The 20967-nt window shown below is 36.7% G+C and overlaps 1 protein-coding gene across 3 annotated transcripts in view; it reads right to left on the reverse strand.

The window, feature by feature from the left end:
- The window catches only part of CPEB4 (cytoplasmic polyadenylation element binding protein 4), a 64379-nt gene that overhangs the window by 13800 nt on the left and 29612 nt on the right, over positions 1–20967 (reverse strand). The window contains exons 3-5 of one of the 3 annotated variants that reach the window (XM_027084265.1): positions 12076–12126; positions 3139–3162; positions 1227–1400 (exon numbers count right to left, since the gene is read on the reverse strand). In XM_027084265.1, coding sequence (XP_026940066.1) covers positions 1227–1400; positions 3139–3162; positions 12076–12126 — 249 coding nt within the window. The remainder of the gene's footprint in view (positions 1–1226; positions 1401–3138; positions 3163–12075; positions 12127–20967) is intronic. The other 2 variants (XM_027084266.1, XM_027084267.1) reach the window with 2 other exon arrangements.

Here is a 20967-nt window from a genome sequence, read left to right on the forward strand (position 1 = left end):
GAACACTTTGAACAGAAGCTATGCCTTCTGACGACAGAACGGAGATTGAGCCAGTCTGGCCTGAAATTTCAGCACAGCTTCCTCCAGGACATTTTATCATAGACACACATACACAAAAAAAACCTGTGTTTATTTCAATCTTTGGCTGTTTTGAAGCCATTGTTGTTTCAATCTTCCAAAAGACTGATCATCTTAAGGAAAATGTAGTGGCTCAGTAAGTTTAACCTCAATCTAAATGGGAAGTTATTAAACCTCATTATTAGACCTTATAGATTTTTAGAGAAAACTCTTCTATCCTCCGTAACATTTCTTTCCATTTCCATTCAGGAAACCAAGACAAAATAGATTAGGAACAAAGAGCAAGCAAGGATATATGGTTGCTATATGGTCGCTACTTTGACTTTTGTCAGGGTCACTTAGACCCACAGGTGAATAAAATACTTCCGGACAATAGTCCTCTATGTCTTTTTGCATGACTGGCTCCTTATTCAGGTCTCAGCTCAAATACCATGTCCTCAAAGAGGATTTCTTTAACCACCTAATCTCACAAGTCTCCCTTCTGAGACTTCACTACATCACATCAACCTGTTTTCTTTTCAGCACTTATTCTCTAATATTTTCACACATTTTTTATCCCCCTCCCCCCGGTAGAATGTCAACTCTATGCGAGCAGGGGCTTTCTATCTTATTTACTACTTTGAACAATCCTAAGAACAGTGCATAACATTCAGAAAGCATGTAAATATTTGACAAGTGAAAAAATACTCAGAAAATGATACGACTCCAGGCTATATTTTTCAAAAGTTCAGGCTTATTCTAAGATTTTAAACAATTAACTGTACATTTATAGAGCACTCATAAAAGGTAGAAAATAGGAAAATGAATAATTGAATTTGGCCAAGGAAGGACACACAGACAAAAATGCAGTTAGCATCTGTGTTTGCCCACAGCAGAATCCTTGAGAGGTTTTCCCAGTGATGTTTGCTCTTTTTGATTTAGTCCAGCCACTTGCTTCAGCGGGTTCCCAAAGTCCTGCTCCCTTTCCTTCCGTGAACTAACCTTACGTGTTGTGTTAGGAAGACAGGACAAGAGAACAATGCAATCACAACTGAACACCTGGAGCCAGATAAGACTGTTATTATAATAACAGCAACCATTTCCTATGCATTACCTACTATGTGCCACAGTCTGGGCACCATGCTATAAACGGCTCTTTCTAAATATACCTTCATCGATGTCAGGAGGTAATCCGCCCACAAACACCTTGCGAGAATATCGTTCTACTCTTTCTCCATTCTGGTGAGTGAAGCAGTGAGGTGAACCCAGGCCACTATGAAGAGGTTGATCCCCACGGCCATCATCCAAGAATCCATCTTCCATTGGAAACAGTGAAGACTGACCTGGAACAGAAAGCAGGGAAAAAAAAGCTAACAGAAAATGTTCCTTGCCACTGATTATCTTACACAAGAAACAAGGAAAACAGCAGATCCAATAAAACTGCTGCTTTTATTTTTCTCACTGAACAACAAATCACTTAGACATGCTCTTGAATTTCCATCACCTTAAGGTCCCAATTGAGTCAGGGAGAAAGTACATGGCTCAACAGAGGGCTGCTCAACCATCCCACTGGGATCTGGAAACTTGAGTGAGGTGTAACTACAATAGGAGACAGCACTCTTTTGAAAGCAGTTGGCAGCAGACTGCACCACCTTGGCAGGGCCCCACGGCCACTGGCAACCTACACATGTACACTAAGGATTAAATTTGACCATCAGATGCTAGATCACTTAAATTTCTTTAAAACATCATACAATATAGCCTGCCCAATTTCCTCTAAGAATGTCCCTAAAATGAACAAGTTGATTTTCAAAGTGAGCACTCAGTTTACCTTAACTAATGGCATGCCATCAAAATCCACTTGATGCTGTTATCCAATTTTGCTGGCTAGTCTTACAGAATTTAAGATTTTTAGGCATGCTAAAGATAAATTTTCTTTTAGTTGAGTAAATATCAGCTGGTACAGGTAGTGTCTAATTCTAAAAACTAGTCATTACGTTTGCTGTTAGAAAATACTATCATACAGAATATAAAAACAGAAAAGACCAGAGATGCCAATGTGGTTAATATTCTTCCCATACTTACCTGTCAGTAAACTATGAACGTATAAATCATAAGCAAAGCAAAGAGCTACAAAGAACTGTAGAATCTCTCAAGCACTGTTTTGTCACTTTTCAGGCTGCCAATTTACTTCTAGGTACTACATAAGGAATTCGTTAATGGATTCTGCAGAAATATATCTTAAGTGCTCTTCTTTTACTGAAACATTCCAATATCCTTTTGTCACCACACTTGTCTTCCTTTCAACTTCCATTATTAAACACAATTGACAGTATATTTGTTATGAATTTACCCTATAAAACCACAGTTCAAAAGAGTTATATAATGAAGATAAAAAGTGACTCTAAAATTGGAGGTTATTTCTGGATCTTCAAAAGTCACTTATATTTTAAAGCTACGTTATTTAACTGTCTAACTTACTTTCTTATAAAAAGGCAAAACTATAGTACAGGAGGCAAAAAATAAAGTTTATTCAGGCAGGTACTCTAGGAAATGATTCTTTGAAATTCTCTAAAATGTGTAGAGCTTTCCCCCCCAATGTTTGAAATTTATAGGATTAGTCATCTATTTAGTTAGTCTCATTTTAAACAAAATGCAGTATTATGCTCAGTAATAAATAGACAAATAAATAAAAATTTTTGAAAGCAGATTTAAGCTATTCAAGCATAACTGAACCTCCAATATAATCAGGTATTTTGGGACCAGTCACACTATATTTTCCTTTTTAAAGATTCTTAATTTTGTTCTCCTAAGAAATTCCTTTCACAAAGGAAAAAGGGAAACAAATCTTCAGATATAAATAAGGTGAGTTTGAAATTATTTCAATTCAAACCCAAATCCTACCATTCTGACTCCTTCAAATTAGAATGTCTATGTTAACTATAACATATAAAGTATGTATTGATCACAGCTATGTTTCATTCCCCCTACCCGCTTCCCAACAAGGGTTAGAAATTGAGCAAACTTGGGTCCTCTCCAAATACAACTGATACATTCAAAAGTTAGAAACAATAATGTTACCTCTCCTTCGCCCATATGTCCTTGCTGCATGTCAAATGAGAAAACAAAAAAACAAAAAAACAACCTTTCAAACATTGTCAAAAGAATCAACTGTGATTTCATCTACCAGCTTTAGAAACTGAAAAAATTGGCTGTATTCCTCATTTCCTGGTAAGCATCTCAAAAAAAATATGGAATTTGGATGGTGAGAGGTCAATTTAATGCATTCCTTCTTTTTTAAGTTCAAGGACACTGTAAAAAGTGTATTGAGCCTTACTTGTTTTAAGGGAAGCTTTCTGCTCTGTCACCCAAGGTCCAAACTAGTATGAAACTAAGGGATATGTAACATGATCTAAACCAACTCCTACCATATTGATCTTAATTTCTCCCAGAATTCCCTGCTAACTAGCCATTCAGTAGATATTTCAATATTTAATTCATGACTTTTTCGCCACTACAGGATAAACAGCAGTTTTATACTATTTCTCAATTATTCCCTAATAAAGAAACTCATAACAAATGAAGTCTTTAGGAAATTTATAAACTTCCTTTTAGCCAGCTTCTTGTCCCTAATCAAATCTTCCACCATGGCCCAAATGTTGAAAAGTAAAAAGTATGGCATTTTATCACAAAGTAGGTTCCAACCAAGAAGAGAAGAAAAGGAATATAATATAGTATAATACAATATAATATAGACTTATAATTATTATATGTATATACCTGAATACTCAGAAAATGGCAGTATAAATTTCAAATCAGGAAACTTCTGAGAAAATGTCTTCCCTCAAACAAACTGGAACTTGTATGTGCAGTTTGTCCAAATACCCTAATTCTATGCAACAAACATTTCTTGAATGCATGCCTGATCTTGCTAAACACTATGGATGAATTGCACATGGGTCTGACTACATGGAACTTAAAGGCCAGGTGGCCACATAAGCAAATAACGGTAATGTAACCATTACAGCAATAGGCATGATAAGTGTTAGGTGCAACAGAAGCAGAGGAGGAGGAGAAACTCGTTCTGATTAAAGAGACAGAGAGGGGAGGGTGTGGCTCTGAGATGGACCTTAAAGAGAAAACAGAGAAAGGGCATTGCAAGACCTGGCAGTGGCATGAATAGGGGTGCTGTAATGCTCAAGGAAAGATGCTGAGAATAGCAGCATACACAACAAGTGAGGTCTCTTGACTGGAAAGGAAGTTTAAACAGGAAGCTGGGATAGGTTTTCCAGTTAGAAATTATAGCACATTTTAAGAGATCACTACACTAACTGGTCAGGGTTTTCATTCTTAGCCCTCTCGATAAATGCTAAGTAAGTACAGCTCAGTTATAACTGGGTTATAACTTAGAAGTACCATGTACCTATTTTCCAAAATGAAATTATGTCTCATACCAAAATAATTTCTATCATTACTAGATAACATTGAATTTCACCAAAGTACTTAGGCAAATGGATTAAAACCAGTAAAATCTCCCTCAACTGTTAGATTTTCACTTTAGTAGTTCTTAAATTTGGGGTGGCAGTGGATGTATTTTCTCACTTAGTGAACCTGACAGAGGTTAGAAAGACAAAAATATCATAGAAGTAGTTGTTTAAGATATTCTATTCATACAACTGCTTCAAAGACAAGGGAGTTTGGGGAAATTAATTATTTGAATATCTTGGTTCTGTCAATCTTAAAAAGTTCATTGATGCTTCTTGGATTTCTGAGAAAACAGATATTTGAAAAGAGTGGGCTTTTAAAAGCTACAAAATTAACATTAAAAAATCTCATAGCTTCCGCTATTTCAAAAATAAGTAGAGTTTCAGGAACAGTAAAGGCTATATAGATCAAAAGCAAAAATCAAATACTCTCCAAGTCTTCAAATGTGTACTTTCAAACTTTGATTCTGTACCACAAAATTAAGCTGCTTAATATAAAAGAATTCATGATTAAATTCCACGATTAGATTCTAAAAACTATATTTAGAAACATTTTCCCACATTTAGGGAAAACAGGTTACAGGTGTACAATGCTTATAGCTACAAAAACTGCCTAATCAAATAGGCAAATTAATATAAAGTATTACCAAAAAATAAAAACAATGACATTCTGGAGCACAGAAAATGAGAATGTTTAAATTTTTTATTTCCACTTATTATAATGCTATACATTATTTTAATGTAGATTTTGACATATGACATATATACAGGAAAGTTGACAAATCGTAAGTGTACAGTTCAATGAACTTTCCATACCATGAACACACCTATGTAACCAGAACCCAGACATTAACAGAATGGATGGTAAGTGGTACCACTTCATCTATGTACAAAAGCGGTACTTAAGCACAATTCTCTCACCTATTTCAAATTATACTTGGTGAAACATATTATGATGAAATACTTATAACACAGAGCTTCACCACTTTCCTGAGGAAAATGTCAGATTTCCAATCTTAGGATTGCAAGTGTTGCACATTATTTGATGTTTTTCAAATACTGGAGGAAGCGGCAGTTAAAAAAAAAATCACTTTAAATATGTTTAAAGAAATCTATATTTTGAAAAACTTCTGGCTAAATCAGCTAAAATAAACCCTGCTTAGAATTTTCCGTGAATTACCAAAGAGTATATACACTGTTAAAAGTTTTCAAAAATGCATACTATTATTAAATAAAAATCTTCTAGTTCCCATCAGTTAAGATTAATACTATTTATATGTTTATCTTTTATATTTATTATTTAGTTTTGATTTATATAATTTAATGTTCAGTATTAAAATGATTCAAGAATTTTTTTAATGGGCTGGAAACATTATGGCTATAAATTTTTATAACTTCTGGATGCATGTTGTTATTAGATCTATGATAAATACTTTATTTCCAAAGTGTCTTTACAAGATTGCTTAAAAATGCCCTATATTCATCAGTAAATTCCCTCTAGTAAAATTTCAGTAGTCTGGCATTCTAGACTTGCAAAAAGGTACAGAAAGACTTACCGGGTCTTTTTCAATACACATTATATATATATTTCATTATAAAAATGAAAATATCATTTATTTATCTCTTTAAAAGTATCTTTTTCTCATGTTATAACATTTGTTAGGCACAAAAGGAACAAATTATCCATAATAGTGATATGTTCATAACAAAGAGTGCAGCCAGTTAAAAAATATGGCACATATTCATGTGTTCATATTAAAGCTCTCTAAAATGTAGTTTGCATGAGGTGCCTAAGTGTGTATTGTATGATTCTTATTACGTGAACTTAAAAATAAAGGAAATATAAACAGATATGTGGGAATGTACACAAATGTTTTTTCTAGAAACAACCACAAGAACCTTTGAGGATACGGACTGGGATGGGGAAAGAAGGAATGATTCCACTTCTTGTTTTATCCTTTTCTGCACCATTTAAATTTATTACTACTGTGTACACTATATTACTATATTTGCTAATGGACCCTTTTGGGTTTTCTTCTTGGTACTTACATTAAAAACAAACAAATGATATATTAAAGAAAAGCATCCTTTCCTACACGAGGGCATCTAATCAACTCTGTAAATAACAGGACTTTATGACTAGCTTTTAGTGGGCAATGAAAGATTGATCCTATTCACACTACCTCTGGCCTACCTCAGCCTCTCCATCTACCTCTCACTGCCCCCATGTTGAGAAGGCAGATAGCAATGCTACTTGGAAAAACAAGGGGAGAGGGCTCAGATTAAAAGATGTTATCAAATAACTGACTTTTCCAGTAGCACCAAAAAAAAAAAAAGTATGTGGGGGAATCAAATTAGTAAGTCAGTTAAAAAGATATAAATCAAAGCCTGGAAGCTAAAAGGAGTTGATCTGTTAACAAAAGAATAAAGGTGGTAGAACCCAAAAGCAGAAAATCATCACAAAGACCAAAGCATACAATTCAACAGAGATGCGAAGAATCATTTTAAAGGATTTTATAAATCACCTCCTAATTTATTAACGGGCTCATTGTCACAACATTACTTCAGATGTATGCTTAAGAGAATTTCCTATGTCACACTCGCTTCTGTTTATACTAGCCTGCTGGCATTAACAATATTCAAAGAATGTTGATAAGGTATAATAAAGATATGAGAGGATTATTTATAAAGAGCTATCTTACAGAAGGGCAGAGTGTGAATGTAATTCTAGTTTCTGTATATCCCTAATCCTCAGTTTCTTATTTATAAAAATGGAGAAATGAAGAGAGAATCATAAAAGATACCACATGTATATATGATGGTCAGTCAGACAGACGCTCAGTAAATAATTTTCTTCCTCAAAAGTAAACTCATATGTATAAATTCTTAGATTGGTGTTCAACAGTTACTTTCAGCTTTCCATTACTATTCCAAGGCTAACAACTGTAGAGCACTTTAGAGTTTATAGTCTGCTTTCATATTGTCTTTTTCAAGAAGGGATCTCTCAACATGCTCCTTACTGTAGCAACTAGAACCATACAATATACATTTTCAGCAAGTGACTATAATCTACATTTCTCCTGGGTAAATTTTCCCCTCCCTTTTCATAGATTTCTGCCCCGCCCCCGTCCCCTTTAAGCAAAAATCTTCTCCCTTTCCTTCCAAAGAACTATAATTAAGAGGTGTTGTTCTATGCTAACCTTTAAAAGATCTCTTAATAATCTTCTCTTCTGGGAGGAGCAAACGTTTTAGCTAATGCTTCTAAGGGAGAGACATCCACAGAGGCTAGGAAATACATACATACATGCACCTGTTCGAAACTAATTTACTGGATTGGCCAAAAAGTTCATTCAGTTTTAAGTAAAAATGAAAGACGCATTTTTCATTTTCACGAAGAACTTTATTGAACAACGTGTTCACTGACTGAATGAACTTTTTGGCCAACCCAATATTTTGCTGTTCTATAACTTTCCCTGCCACAAGGTTCATTTTTGAAGCAGCTAATCCTAAGGGCTAAAGCAGTGAAACGGGAGGTTAGGGAAAAAAGTACCATGCACGAGCACTTTTATACAGAGGTAGTGGTGGTTAAATATTAGTTTTCTTGGATAAAATAAAGCTTCAAGTTGGGTAAAAAGAATATTAATCATTTAATCTGATATCTATCTCAGAGCTAAACCAAGACACACCAGAGGAATATAAGGTGAGTCTGGCCTATGCTTAGCACTCCTTTCGGACTTAGCTGAGAAACTGAGTAAGTTTCAGGCTTGCTTATCGTAACATAAAATGGATATTCTAACTATCTTCCTACTAAGTATAAGATTAAATAGGAAACGGCATCTGTTACAGGATGAATAGTGTTCCCTCCTCAAAATTCATATGCTGAAGTCCTGACCCCCAGAACCTCAGAATGTGACTGTATTTAAAACAGGATCTTTAAAGAGGTGGTTAAGGTTAAATGAGGTCACCGGGGTTGGCCCTGATCCAATGACTGGTGTCCTTACAAGAGATTAGGACACAGACTTGCACACAGGGGAAAATCATGTAAAGACAAGGAAAAGACAGCTACCCTACAAGCCAAGGAGAGAGGCCTCAGAAGAAATCAACCTTGTTGACACTTTGATCTCAGACTTCCGGCCTCCAAGACTGGAAATAAATTTCTGTCTAAGCCACTCAGTCTGTGGTACTTGTTAACAGTAGTCCTAGCAAACTAATCCCATATCCAGAAAGTAGCTAGAAAATTGTTTTGTTTTGTTTTGTTTTAATACATTTAAAATCCAAGGATTTTCCCCAAGAATGCCCCTCAAAAATATCTCTATGACTAATAACAACAATAATAATTCCCTAGAACATGCAATTATTATTTGTTGAATTATACTGGCAGTGTCTTTTAAAAGTCACGAGTGGTAATATGAGGGTAACTGCATAATCTGAAAACTGATGACTGAGCATAGCCAAGGGGAAAAAAGAAAGCAATCTGAATCTGATCCACTGGATAAGTAAGCTCTTTTTATCTTTGTACATGCAAATTCCAATATTATTCCAATATAAATTGCTGAAGCTAGTAGACTGACTACTCTGAATCTTTTTTTTCTTTTTATTTATTTAGGATTTAAACCCCACTTCTTTCCAAAACGCTTTGTGATTGCTTGAAAATTTGAAAACAAGTTATACAATAAAAATCATGTCAAAATTCAAATGTCGATGTGAGAACCGTCTTTCACATTTTTATTCAAACAAAGCAAGAAATGGTTCTCAACTCAACAGAGGCTTGGAAGAAAAAGCTCTGAAAGTTATAGTTGAAGCAAAGTAGAGTATAGCTATATAATCACCTTTCTAAAGGTTTTTAAAAGCCTGAGTAGACTATTTAGGTGGACAGGAAAGAACAGCTCCTGATGGTTCCTTAAAGTCTTAAAATTGAATAATGAATATAAAGCAACACAACATATCTGGCTTTTATTTTCAGTTTTAAGAAAAAGCTGAATGGATGTAAGATGCAAAGGGACTGTATTTAAAAGTAAATAAAGTTTCAGGTTATCGCTCTTAATAAGACAAAGAAAGCATGTTCGTTCATAGACAATCATAATCCCTTGTTTTGTATTTTTTTCCCTTGTAAATCTTTAGCACTAATATTCCCAATCCCCCCAAAATGACATTCTAATTATTTAATTTGACTACATGCCAGGTGCTATGCTAAATGATTGCACATGCACTTAAATCTCCACCACAGTCCTATGAAATAGGTAGCATTTGTGATTTTTAAGTTTATCTTCATTAAACATAATGAATGGATTATACTAGATTTTCAATATGGGGATCCCCAAAACCTGAGCTATACTGAGAACAAAGCTACTAAGAATCAACATATGAATGAGATCAGTTTATCTATAGAAGCAATCCACCACAGAAGATGGTTCATAAATTTGACTGAAGAGAATGGGCAATGCCTAAGGACTGTCTTAACATCCCTCCACCCCCACCTTGCTTTAATTTCAAGATTTTTAAGCAGTCTTCCAAAACCTGCACTTTGCTATCAAAGAATGGGTCTATCAGTAAATTCTAGCATCTGGTCTACCCAGAAGTTGTACTCCTCATTATGAATGCATAAATTGGCACCCGGTCCTAGTTGGCTTGTTATTAAGAACTAGCACTTGATCAAATCTGACAAAATCAAGTTCCGGGACCTTGCAAAGCTGAATACTGGATCTGAGAGCATGGCAGCCATAACCCCATATTCTGGGTCTTGCCTGAGGAGCCAGCAAGTTTCCCCTCTTTGACATCTCTTTGTTCTTTATCATCCTATCTTTCAGTCTGAGGTAATGTTAACCTCAGTCAGTATACTTCTATAACAAAATTTCCATGTCTACAACAGTAAAAACCATCTAGTCTCCTTCTAGAATCTATGGGCCAATAAAATTTCAAAACATAAACATTCAGAGGGGAAAGTTACCTTTCTTTTTTCTTTGCCAAGTAAGGGTTGTTAAAACATAATCTATTCTTAAATGAAAGAACATTAACGGGGCGGGGGGGAGGGAAGGTAAAAGGAAAGAATCTCATAAAAGACTCAAAAAATATTAAGTGAATTGGGCTTTAAGGGAAACCCACTAGAGAGTGTTTCTTTTTCTCATCTCAACAAAGATGACCCCAGGGGCAACTGATCTAATTTAGCAACTTCATGAAGCAATTGGGACAACAAAGAGTTGATCACTTTGCCTAAGATCACACAACAGTATCTCAAATCTTGGTTCCCTGTGATTTCCAGCACTTGACTCTGGAACTCGTTCCACAGGAAAAGATGAAACCATGCTACAATGGCAAGCCTTATATTACCCCCCTTATCCTGATGCCACTGTCACCACTGTGTTTGGTTTTCGGTCTACACACATTTACACTGAGATATTATATTTTGGCATTATTTCTGGCAAATGTAGCACGAAAAGACTAAAGACTAATGAACAAGTGAGGTTTTTACAAACCATATAGTCTCCAGAGGATCTAATGCACCCAGCAACTCTCATAAATCAAATCTCCTTCTAACATTTCTTGGCTCAACAATCTTACATTCTACAGAACACTGATTTTAAACACTAAGCAAAAAGAAATCCAGTCATAAAAGCAATTGTTAATTCCTCATTCATACTATAGCATGGACAAGGAGTAGGATTTTTTGGTTTTGCTTTGTTTGGGGAATGAGCAGAATATAGTTATTTGGTCAAGAGTAATTCACAGAAGTGGTGGGACTGAAAATGAGTTTTGGCAAATGGAAGGCATTAAGAACACACAAATTTGAAATCCATATTCAACAGTAAAAGAATGGAAAAGAAGTAAACAAGACTTCTATATTCCACCCAATTATTTTAAACTATAGTACTACAAAAAAGACAATTTTTAATTCTTTAATTCCTTCTGTGAGTAGATGGCCCCTCCTTCCGTGTGAAATTTAGTTTGCTTCAGAATATGCACATAAAAAGAGAACTCAACAGCGCAGTGGTAATATTTAGAATAGGCAAGGAGAATTTACCGAAGGCACTGCAAAGGCTAATAAAACTTCATTTTTCTTGTCATTAGACAGCAAACAGTGAATGACCTTGTCCTTTGCAGTGTCAAGCCCTGTGGTCTCAGGCTGTTTTGTCTGACTTTCGATCTCTGATTACCTCCCCTTTCTCCTGGAACACTTTTCCAACTACATGGAAATGGTTTTTATGTTGACATTTCAAAGGTCACTCTACAGAAGCTAACATTGGATTAAGCCATTCTTTATGTGTCATTATGGGAGTCTCATTTATTCTCATTGTCACCAGTTTCAAGACAGCAAATTAGCTGGCTCTCAAAGTTTAAAAAAAAGTTCCTGCTCTAATTTGGAGGAATAATAATTATCCATAAAATAGGTGATAGATTAATAGCAACTTGCATATTCATTACAGAGCAAACTAATGTCATTTCTCCACCTGCTGAGGCTTAACTACTGTATTTTCTACCCAGTACTAACTTGTTACAGTTCTTTGAACTTCACTAAGGTGAATCAATTATCACTTACCATTAATAAGCAGAGAGCTATCGGATCCTGGATATGAATAGTTTAGACGACCTGAGGGTAAAAGAAGGCCGTTACTAAATTTATTTTTTTTCATAGATGGTTTAAATGTATTCAACAACAAAGCTGAATTAATTGTTTAATAGGTATTTAAAAAGCCGTATTATGAGATAAAACTTAGCTGTGCTAATAAACACACAGAGTCAGTTGACATATCAAACAGCACATTCACAAACATTCAAAAAGGGAAAGTTTCAAAGTGGGAAAATAAAATACCCCTTATATTTAACTATTCGGTTATTCTAATTCCCAAATCCCCATCCAAAGGAAATTTTTATACCATTATGTTCTAATACCAACTCATAATAACAATCTTCATATTTTTCCCCATAAATGTGCAATTTTTCTTTCATGTGTAGTTTTTCATAGCTTTTTAAAAGTATGTAGTTAGCAGTAGCATTTTTTTATATAATTCGTAACAAAAGTGCCAGTCTTATGCCTACATGTACAGACACACTAATGGGTTTAAATTCAAATTTCGGGGAGTAAGTACAGAAGGTAAAGAGGCACATTTCATTGTACTTACACATGAAGAAAATATCAAAGTACACAGCACAATGCCCAGAGGCACAATAGCATTCAGCAAATGCTGGGTTAATTTCCTTCGAATTTTGAACCTAAAATGGGCACCCAAGATACCCTCCAGAAAAGGGTTTGTGAAAGTCTAAAATTTTGGGAGGATGCTCTACCTTCCAAATTGGTAGCCACAAATAAAGGCGGGGGGGGGAATGCATTTCTGTTTTGCAAGAGTTTCTACATGCAAGTTGAGGTAGCTAGACTACACATCATGTAACTAGTTCTATACTATAAGTTACAAAACTCACTATGACAACATTTTCATGTCTCCATATTCCCCATGCCCTTCATAAGAATGGTGGAGAACCCTCAAGTCTTATTCATCTAAGGAATGGATAGGGGAGCTTCACTGTTAATTACCCACCACTGTCTAGCACTCTATACATCAGAAGCAGTGTGAGAATTTAAAATTGACTCAGAATTACAAACATTCCAATTAGGAAACCAGCAGTCTAAACTCTGACTCCACAGAACCACAACAGACTCTCTAAGACAATGAAAAGGTGGGTAAGCAGAGGCTCTCCCAGGCCTGGAGGCTGGGGCAAGCCTTTCAAGATGCCAGGAAGACTCCACCTAGTTCCAGAGAACACTGCGGGAGCCAGATCTAATACGTGGTCCTATCAATCCACCAGCCACACATTTACAACTCTTTAAAAAGGAACTTTAGACCACAACTATCCTTCAGTCTCTCAAAATCCTACTTCTTTGAAATAGTCTCCACAGAAATAAACTCATGCCATGAAAAGAGAAAACTGTTCTCTATGGCTAACAGCTTTAATTAATCCACGTGCAAACCTTGGAGTCTCATGTGAAACAAAATCTGAACTTAATTTTTCTACCATTTAAAACCAAATACAAGGATTTAAAAAATTAAGTTGTTAATTGCTCCACTTAAAATTTCAGCATGTTCCTATTTAGGGAAGAGAGGTACGGATGAAGACGGGCAAGGAGGAGGTGAAAATTAATTTTGATATTTCAATTTCTTCCTAAAAATTGGCTTCATTATTTAATGCTCATATGCACACAGTCAAGTATCCAAATCCAGTGAATTCCAGCTGAACTGCTTTAACTACAAGCCCAGATCATATGACCTGTCACAAGTATTATCTTTAAAAAAGCATAGACTTGAGATGCTGGAACAAGAACATGACCTTAACTGTTAAAAACTTGGGAGGGAGGGAGGGAGGGAGTGCTGTTTCTGAATCACTTGACTCAAAGTAGCAGCTGATTTTCCATGATGGAACATTTGCATTAATTTTGTAGCTGTAAAACCCTCTGGTAAATGAATTAACAGCTATCACTCATACCATTTTTATTTATCATAAAACATGTTTTAAAAAGATGATATAAGTCAACACAGAAACAAAAATATTTAACAATATTAACTGAAGTTAAGAAAATGTTTTGCTATTTCTAAGAAGATACTCTAATTGGGTATCTAATTGAAGATACTCTAACACTCCAACTGAAACCAGGGCTGTTCCATATGAACTATAATGCTTCTTACTTGATACTAAGGAAGGATAATTAACGATGAGGATCCAAAAAACAAATTCCCAAATTAGCTGGCCCAGTTTAACAAATCAAGTTCCACCTTATCAGAAACTCACCTTTGGGGTACCTTTTACGGAGAGAGAGATAAGAATATTTCAACTTGACAGGCACAAAAATATCCCTTAACTCAGTTCTCTCAGAGTCTGCCTCAACACACACCTCCTAAAGAGATGCCACCCTCCACCCCCAAGGTAGGTAACGTTTGAGACTTTTTCTGATCCTTAGACTTCTAAATGCAGTAGTTCTAACCTTCAGCTAAGACAATAGAGCACTGAAGAATCAGTGGCAAAATTCACAGTTTAACTCTCAAAGTGATACTTGTTTTTATTTTTTGACCTGTTCTCATGAGTCCTGTCAGGCTGGAATTAGTTCTGGCCTCTGAGTAGTAAAGATACCTGTAATATTTTGTTAAACCAGCAGCAATGCCTTCTACTTCAATTTTAAAATATTAGCAGTGACATTAAGAAACCTTTGAAAAAAACTTTCATAATGCTTCCCTATCCTACCTGCCCTTTCCTTCTATAAATTTCTTCTGTAATTAAAATATCTAGAGTCATCCACTCATGACATCTATTATGGAGAATATATATCACTTCCTTTCTGGAAATTCTCTGAAAGCTCCCATTATAAGTGCCATGGGACAAGTGCCTTGTCTTCTACAAGCCTTTCACCTTCTCCCTGTACCCCTTTTATTTCTGCTCTAATATTCTCTCTGCTCTACGGATGCTAATTTTCACCGGCATTTTTGCATTTTCTATTCCATGGCTAGATTACTGACAATCCCCTCCCTCCCTCTGAGACAGTGGCCCTCTTTCTTTGTTTCCAATGGAGGATATTTTCAAATCTTTTTTTGTTTGCTTGTTTGTTTTTCAAATTTTTTTCCAGGGCGCCTTTCCCAAAACGGAAACCCCTTGTTATATTAACTCACCAGATTTTATTTCTATCTATATTGCAACAGCCAACCTTCTCACGTAATCATTTCAGCTACTGGCTAACTTTCTTATCTCTTTTAAGTAATAGCCCCCTTTAGGAACTAGAGCTTTTTTTTTTTTTCCCCCTGATAGAACACAGCTTGTGGGATTTCAGTTCCCCAACCAGGGACTGAAGTTGGGCCACGGCAGTGAAAGCCCAGAATCCTAACCACTAGGCCACCAGGGAACTCCCAAGAGCTTTTTTTTTTTTAAAACGTAGGTTCCTCGAGTTTCCTGTTTGGGCACCAGGTAAGCATTTAATTAGTTCATTCCACTGAACTTAAAACACCAGCACTTCACAAATGAATAAAGTGAAGTAAAATAAAAATCCCTGCGATATCTAAATATGAATATAACCCAGTGTTTGTGGGTTTTGTTTCATTGGTTTTTTTGATAACTCATCTATCTATAAACATAACTCAGGTTTGGGCACATCTAGAATTGAATTCCTCAAGGGAGAAGGAAGGCATTAGGATTTCAGGCAAGTAAACCTATTTAGTGGATAAAATTCAATCTTTGGAGGCTCTTGGTATTGATTGTGTTATAAATGCAAAGAAATACTGCCAGCTCAGCAGTCCTAACCTTAAGGGACGCAATTGACAGGAAAAGCAGTCATCTCTGGAGGCCAGCTGTGGCATTTGGAGCCAGAAGCCTGGCATACATCATGCAAAAGGCATAGACTATATTTGGTGACATGACTCAACCTAGCCAAATATAGGCAACTGATACAGTGTGACTCTGGGGAACTACACTACCAAATTCTACAGCCTAGAAAAGATTCAGACTCGAACTAGGCAATTGTATGCTAAGCATTTGCGAGTTGGAAAGAACCAATATTTATCAACCAGAATGACTAAGAATTGCTGGGGGGAGGAGGTGCTCAAAACAACAGTGTATATTATCATATTCTTTTAAGACACTAACTAAAGTAACTGAGTTAATGAGATGGAAGGAGAAAAGACTAGAAGGAAATACTCTAAAATGTTTCCATTATTTTCAAAATTAGGTAAAGTACCCTTGTTTTCTAAAATTTAACCCAGATACTATTGCTACCGATGATTCAGCAGTAAATGATACAATAAATGTTGCCATTTCAAACACACAAGCAACGAAAAATATCAAATGGTCTATAGCACTATTAGATTTCATGCTATGGCCTTCTCTTTTTCAGTCATGCCAGCATTGTTGGGGTCATGGTACAGGCCAAGGAATGATAACAGGGGATAACTCTGCAAGGTTGTCTAAAATATAGCCATGCAGTCCAAAGAAGTGACAAGAAGCATGAAATTCTGGGTTAGTATTTTTATTGACTCACAGTATAAAAATCTAGATACTCCAACAAAAAAGGAGAGGTTTTCAGTGGACATCGTTAAAAATTTCTCATAGGGAAAGGATAGGCATGGACTTAGGTCCATTTCTAAAACCGATTAAAAGGTTTATGCACATGACACAACACACACACACACACACACATACATACATACACACATATACATTATTTGTTATTGTTTAACTAGAGATGCTTCTCCTGATTTTGCTCCTGCTAATTTTATTTAGCTCATATCTAAGTAAGCCAAAGCTATACTGCCATAAATAATTTTTTAAAGGAGGTGCTGTAACTGCCTTTCTGCATCTGCTGTTTTTACCAACACTGCCTGAGACTTGCAGCAAGATGGCGCTGTGGGGGCCTGGATGACGCAAGCAAGGTCCAAGAAATGTGGAATAAATTCAATTTCTGAATACCAGCTTTATACTCACACAAACGCAGAACACATATCAATATGAACTAATAAAAATGTGCTTACTATGTTCTATCATTTAATGATACAAGGATAATCATTTTTAATAATTTCTTCCAATGACCTAAAAGTAACTCCCCAAATCATAATCAGTAACCTTATTCTACCCCCTGACCTATCTGTGATACAACCGACTTCCAGTAAAGATGTTTCCACTCAAAACTACAAAGGAGACACTGGCTGGGGCTGACATCAACTGGACGGAGAGTCTTGCCCCCTCCAAAAGAGCCATTTAAATTACACAGTTTAGGCTACACAAAACCCCTCTCCAGGACAGATTTGACTTTCAGTTTAAAGACCGGGGCTTGTAAAAAATACTTGAATTCTCTTGCCTACCTCTCTAGGTTCATCTCTCACAATGCCATTTCCCTTCCCACATGAGGTACTCTGCACGTTCAGAACTACGAGCCCATTAACTTTTACTTCTGGGTCCCTCCCTCTGTCTGGAACGCCTTCCTTTCTCTCTGGCCCCAGTATTTCACCACTCAAGCCTCCGCCGTTCTGTCCAGGTAGCTTCTTTCTTAGGCCTCACATCCTATGGAAAGTCCCTGCCTCAAGCCACGGGCTCCCTGGTTCAGACAGCCTTATGGGCTCCATAGAGCACGCTTTACACTTATTATGCTATATATATATATATATATATTTTTTTTTTTTTTTTTTTTGCGGTACGCGGGCCTCTCACTGTTGTGGCCTCTCCCATTGCGGAGCACAGGCTCCAGACGCGCAGGCTCAGCGGCCATGGCTCACGGGCCCAGCTGCTCCGCGGCATGTGGGATCTTCCCGGACCGGGGCACGCACCCGTGTCCCCTGCATCGGCAGGCGGACTCTCAACCACTGCGCCACCAAGGAAGCCCTATACTATATTTAAATCACCTATCTCTAAGCTCTGTTCCTAGTCTAGGGCAACAAAATCTTTGAGGATAGATTTCACGTCTTGCATCCCAGAGCTTAGAGCAGAGAAAGGTACTCAATAAATAGCTGTTGAATAAGTGAATAAAACAAAGCTAGCAGCTGGTGGTCTCTCTGCCATGAAACACCCAGTGAAAAGTGCAGAGTTGGACCAATCCCATCTTGTGAGATAGGTCAAATTACTCAGTTTCTCTGAAGTAAAACAGAGATATTTCTATTTACATGTGACAAATTCATGAGATAATTTTTGCAGAAAGCCCAGAAAATTCTCCCAGTATAGAGTATGTGCTCAATTAATATTAATTCCTTTTCTGTCACTAACTTATAAGCCAAAGATAACCAACAGTTTTCTACTTGTGAGAGAAAGAAAGGAAGGATTCCTCTTAGCCAAATAAGACCCAAACTGGAACCTTGGAGAAGGGAGTGGCTATCTGCGGGATTTTTGGCTTCAGAGAAATGAGAGTTTGCTAACGTTCTGAGTTACAAACAAGGATATCACTCTTCTCTGGGGGAGAGAAGAGAAAAAACCTAACTCTTTACTTTTATGATAGCCAAACAGGCAAAGTAGCAGAAATATTTTAGGAAATGTGAAAATTCAAAGGAACTTAAAAATGTTCCTTTTAACAAAAGCCAAGGAGGATCTCTTCCGTACCAATAGCTCAGATCTAATTCTTCAATTGTGATCGGATAGCTGAAAACCAGAATGTATAGCGGCCAAAAAAAAAAAAAAAAGAAAAGAACCTCTATCTTTAAGGTAAGTAAAGCAATGGGATTTGTTTCTACAGATTGAGGAAGGGTTCGGAATAAAAGAAGGTTTCATAACAAAAGAAGGTTTGCTTTGACTATAACTCAGGGCAGGTGCAAAGATGGAAGATCTAAAAGCATCTAAGAATTTCAGGCAGAAGGGAATGTCTAGAGAGTCACTAGCAAAGAGCTGACCCAATTAAGGAATTTGAAAGATTTCCTACTGCCAGTAAATCTAACAACAAACCAGCAAGCAGGAAGGCAGGCTATTTTTATCCCTGCCAGAGGCCTTCTGACTCTGGATGCTGCATTTAGAGGACAGAGCAACAAGATAACTTGCCTTAAGAGGATGTTATGATACCAGTGATTAATGGCAATATTTTAAGCTTTAAAAAATTAGGCATAGTTTTTATCCGCAGTAAACCAGCCAAAGCCAGTTAAAAAAAAAAGGAAGATAATATAATGGAAAGAAAAGTGGAAAAACAGACCAATGGATAGTAGAAAAGCTGTAATAATCCAGAAACAAAGCCAAGGCAGTAAATTAAAATTCTACCTTGCAAAAAGGTTGATTAAAAGAAGCATGTGTTATAAGAGACATATTTTAAAAGAACCAGTGAATAAAAATAAATAATTGTAGAAGTGGCCAGAAGGTAAAGATGATGTTGAGCAACGGCTCTCTGTACTGACATGAAGAAGACCAAGACAAACTTAGGAAACCCCTAGGTACTATAAACTAAGTTACTTGCAAATGACTGAGAACTTTAGAGATGAAATAAGCCATTCTTAACACTGGTTACTTAAGTGCAAACCCCAAAAAGCCATCAGCAAAGTCAGTAGTTGGCTTTCTGCATACATATCATCAACACTAATCACTTACTTAATATAAATTCTGATGACTTTATTGAACCTTCATGAAGAATGCACTTGGATTTCATGCCTAATCTGATTTCATCTTTTGTTGTCTCAAAAGGCCAGTTCTTATTTTCCTTTATCAATACTAAAGGCACTGAGTCTTCCTCGTATTAATTAGCCCTCAAAACTAAGAAACAGGCTGTTCAAAGATAACTGCAAATTATTTGGAGAATAAGTTGCATGAGGCCAAGAGTCTTAGTTTTTATTTCCTGATATATCCCAACAGCCTGAAACAGTGCTTGATATTTATTTGTTTTAAGAACAGCCTCCCACAGCTTCAGACTTTACATACATATCTAAAGTGGTTCTCAAAGTAGAGTGAGGCTGAGGTTGAGGAGGGAGAGAGTCTATCTGAATCACTTCCAGAACACATATGCTTAAGTCTCATGACAGACCTGGTGAATCAGAATCAGCGAAAAGAATAAGCCAGCTTGGAAAAGTTCCCTCAGTGATTCTATTTTGACCTCCACCCTCCAAGAGGCACCCTTCAATAAGAAATCAGCAGGTGTGAGATCTGAATCTTTTACAGAAGATTATGATAAAATACAGATTTTAAATTCTGTCCCCAGTCTCCTACAGAGAAATTAAGAAACCTGAATGCCTGCTCTCTGTCTAAAGTATACTAAGACAAACTTTTTTAATGTTTGTTTCCCTCACAAATGCTACACAATAAATACCTAAGCTACTGAACCAGAAGTCAGAGGCTATGTGTTCCTATCTTGATTCTCTAGGCACCAGTTAGTCGAGTGACTTTACAAAAGCGGTTGTATCTCTCTGAGCTGCAGTTTCTGCAACCGTATATTGGAGATCGCAAAACTCACATGGAAGGTTATTATAAGGATTTAAATTAGAGATAATTCTCAGAAGTGGCAAAGAATAAAAGCCAGAGAAATGGTATCAGAAGTAACTGCCCTTTCACTTGAAACTGGTTGTTAACACTGTTTCCTATACAGAATGTCCAGGTCCACCTCAAAAAAGAAATATGTAGCTCAGCATCAAATGTGTCCTGTGGTCTACTACTACTCGGGGCACGGAATACACTCAAATGTGTGTGGGGCTGGAATACAAGCAGAAGCTAAAATGTAAGGTACTTCCAAACCATGTGGTTGAAGAAAGCCATCTCCCCCTCCTAACAAGGGCTACCATGTTACTCCACTCCAGGGTGCACCCCTCCTGTCACAGGGCTCCCCCTGCCCCCTGGCACTGTGCCAGATGTAGCCTGACAAGTCCACACTCCTAGACATGCCTCAAAAGGCAATAAGATGGCTTCAGATGCCAGAGACAACATTCCAAAATGCTACTTGGTGGAGATGATAATCTGGGATAAGGTAAGCGATGACTCCTCACTCCTCTTTGTCCTCGTCCCCACT

This window comes from Aethalodelphis obliquidens, unplaced genomic scaffold (genome assembly GCF_003676395.1).
Source record: "Aethalodelphis obliquidens isolate GAN/ISIS:26980383/991018 unplaced genomic scaffold, ASM367639v1 scaffold52, whole genome shotgun sequence".
NCBI lineage: Eukaryota > Metazoa > Chordata > Mammalia > Artiodactyla > Delphinidae > Aethalodelphis > Aethalodelphis obliquidens.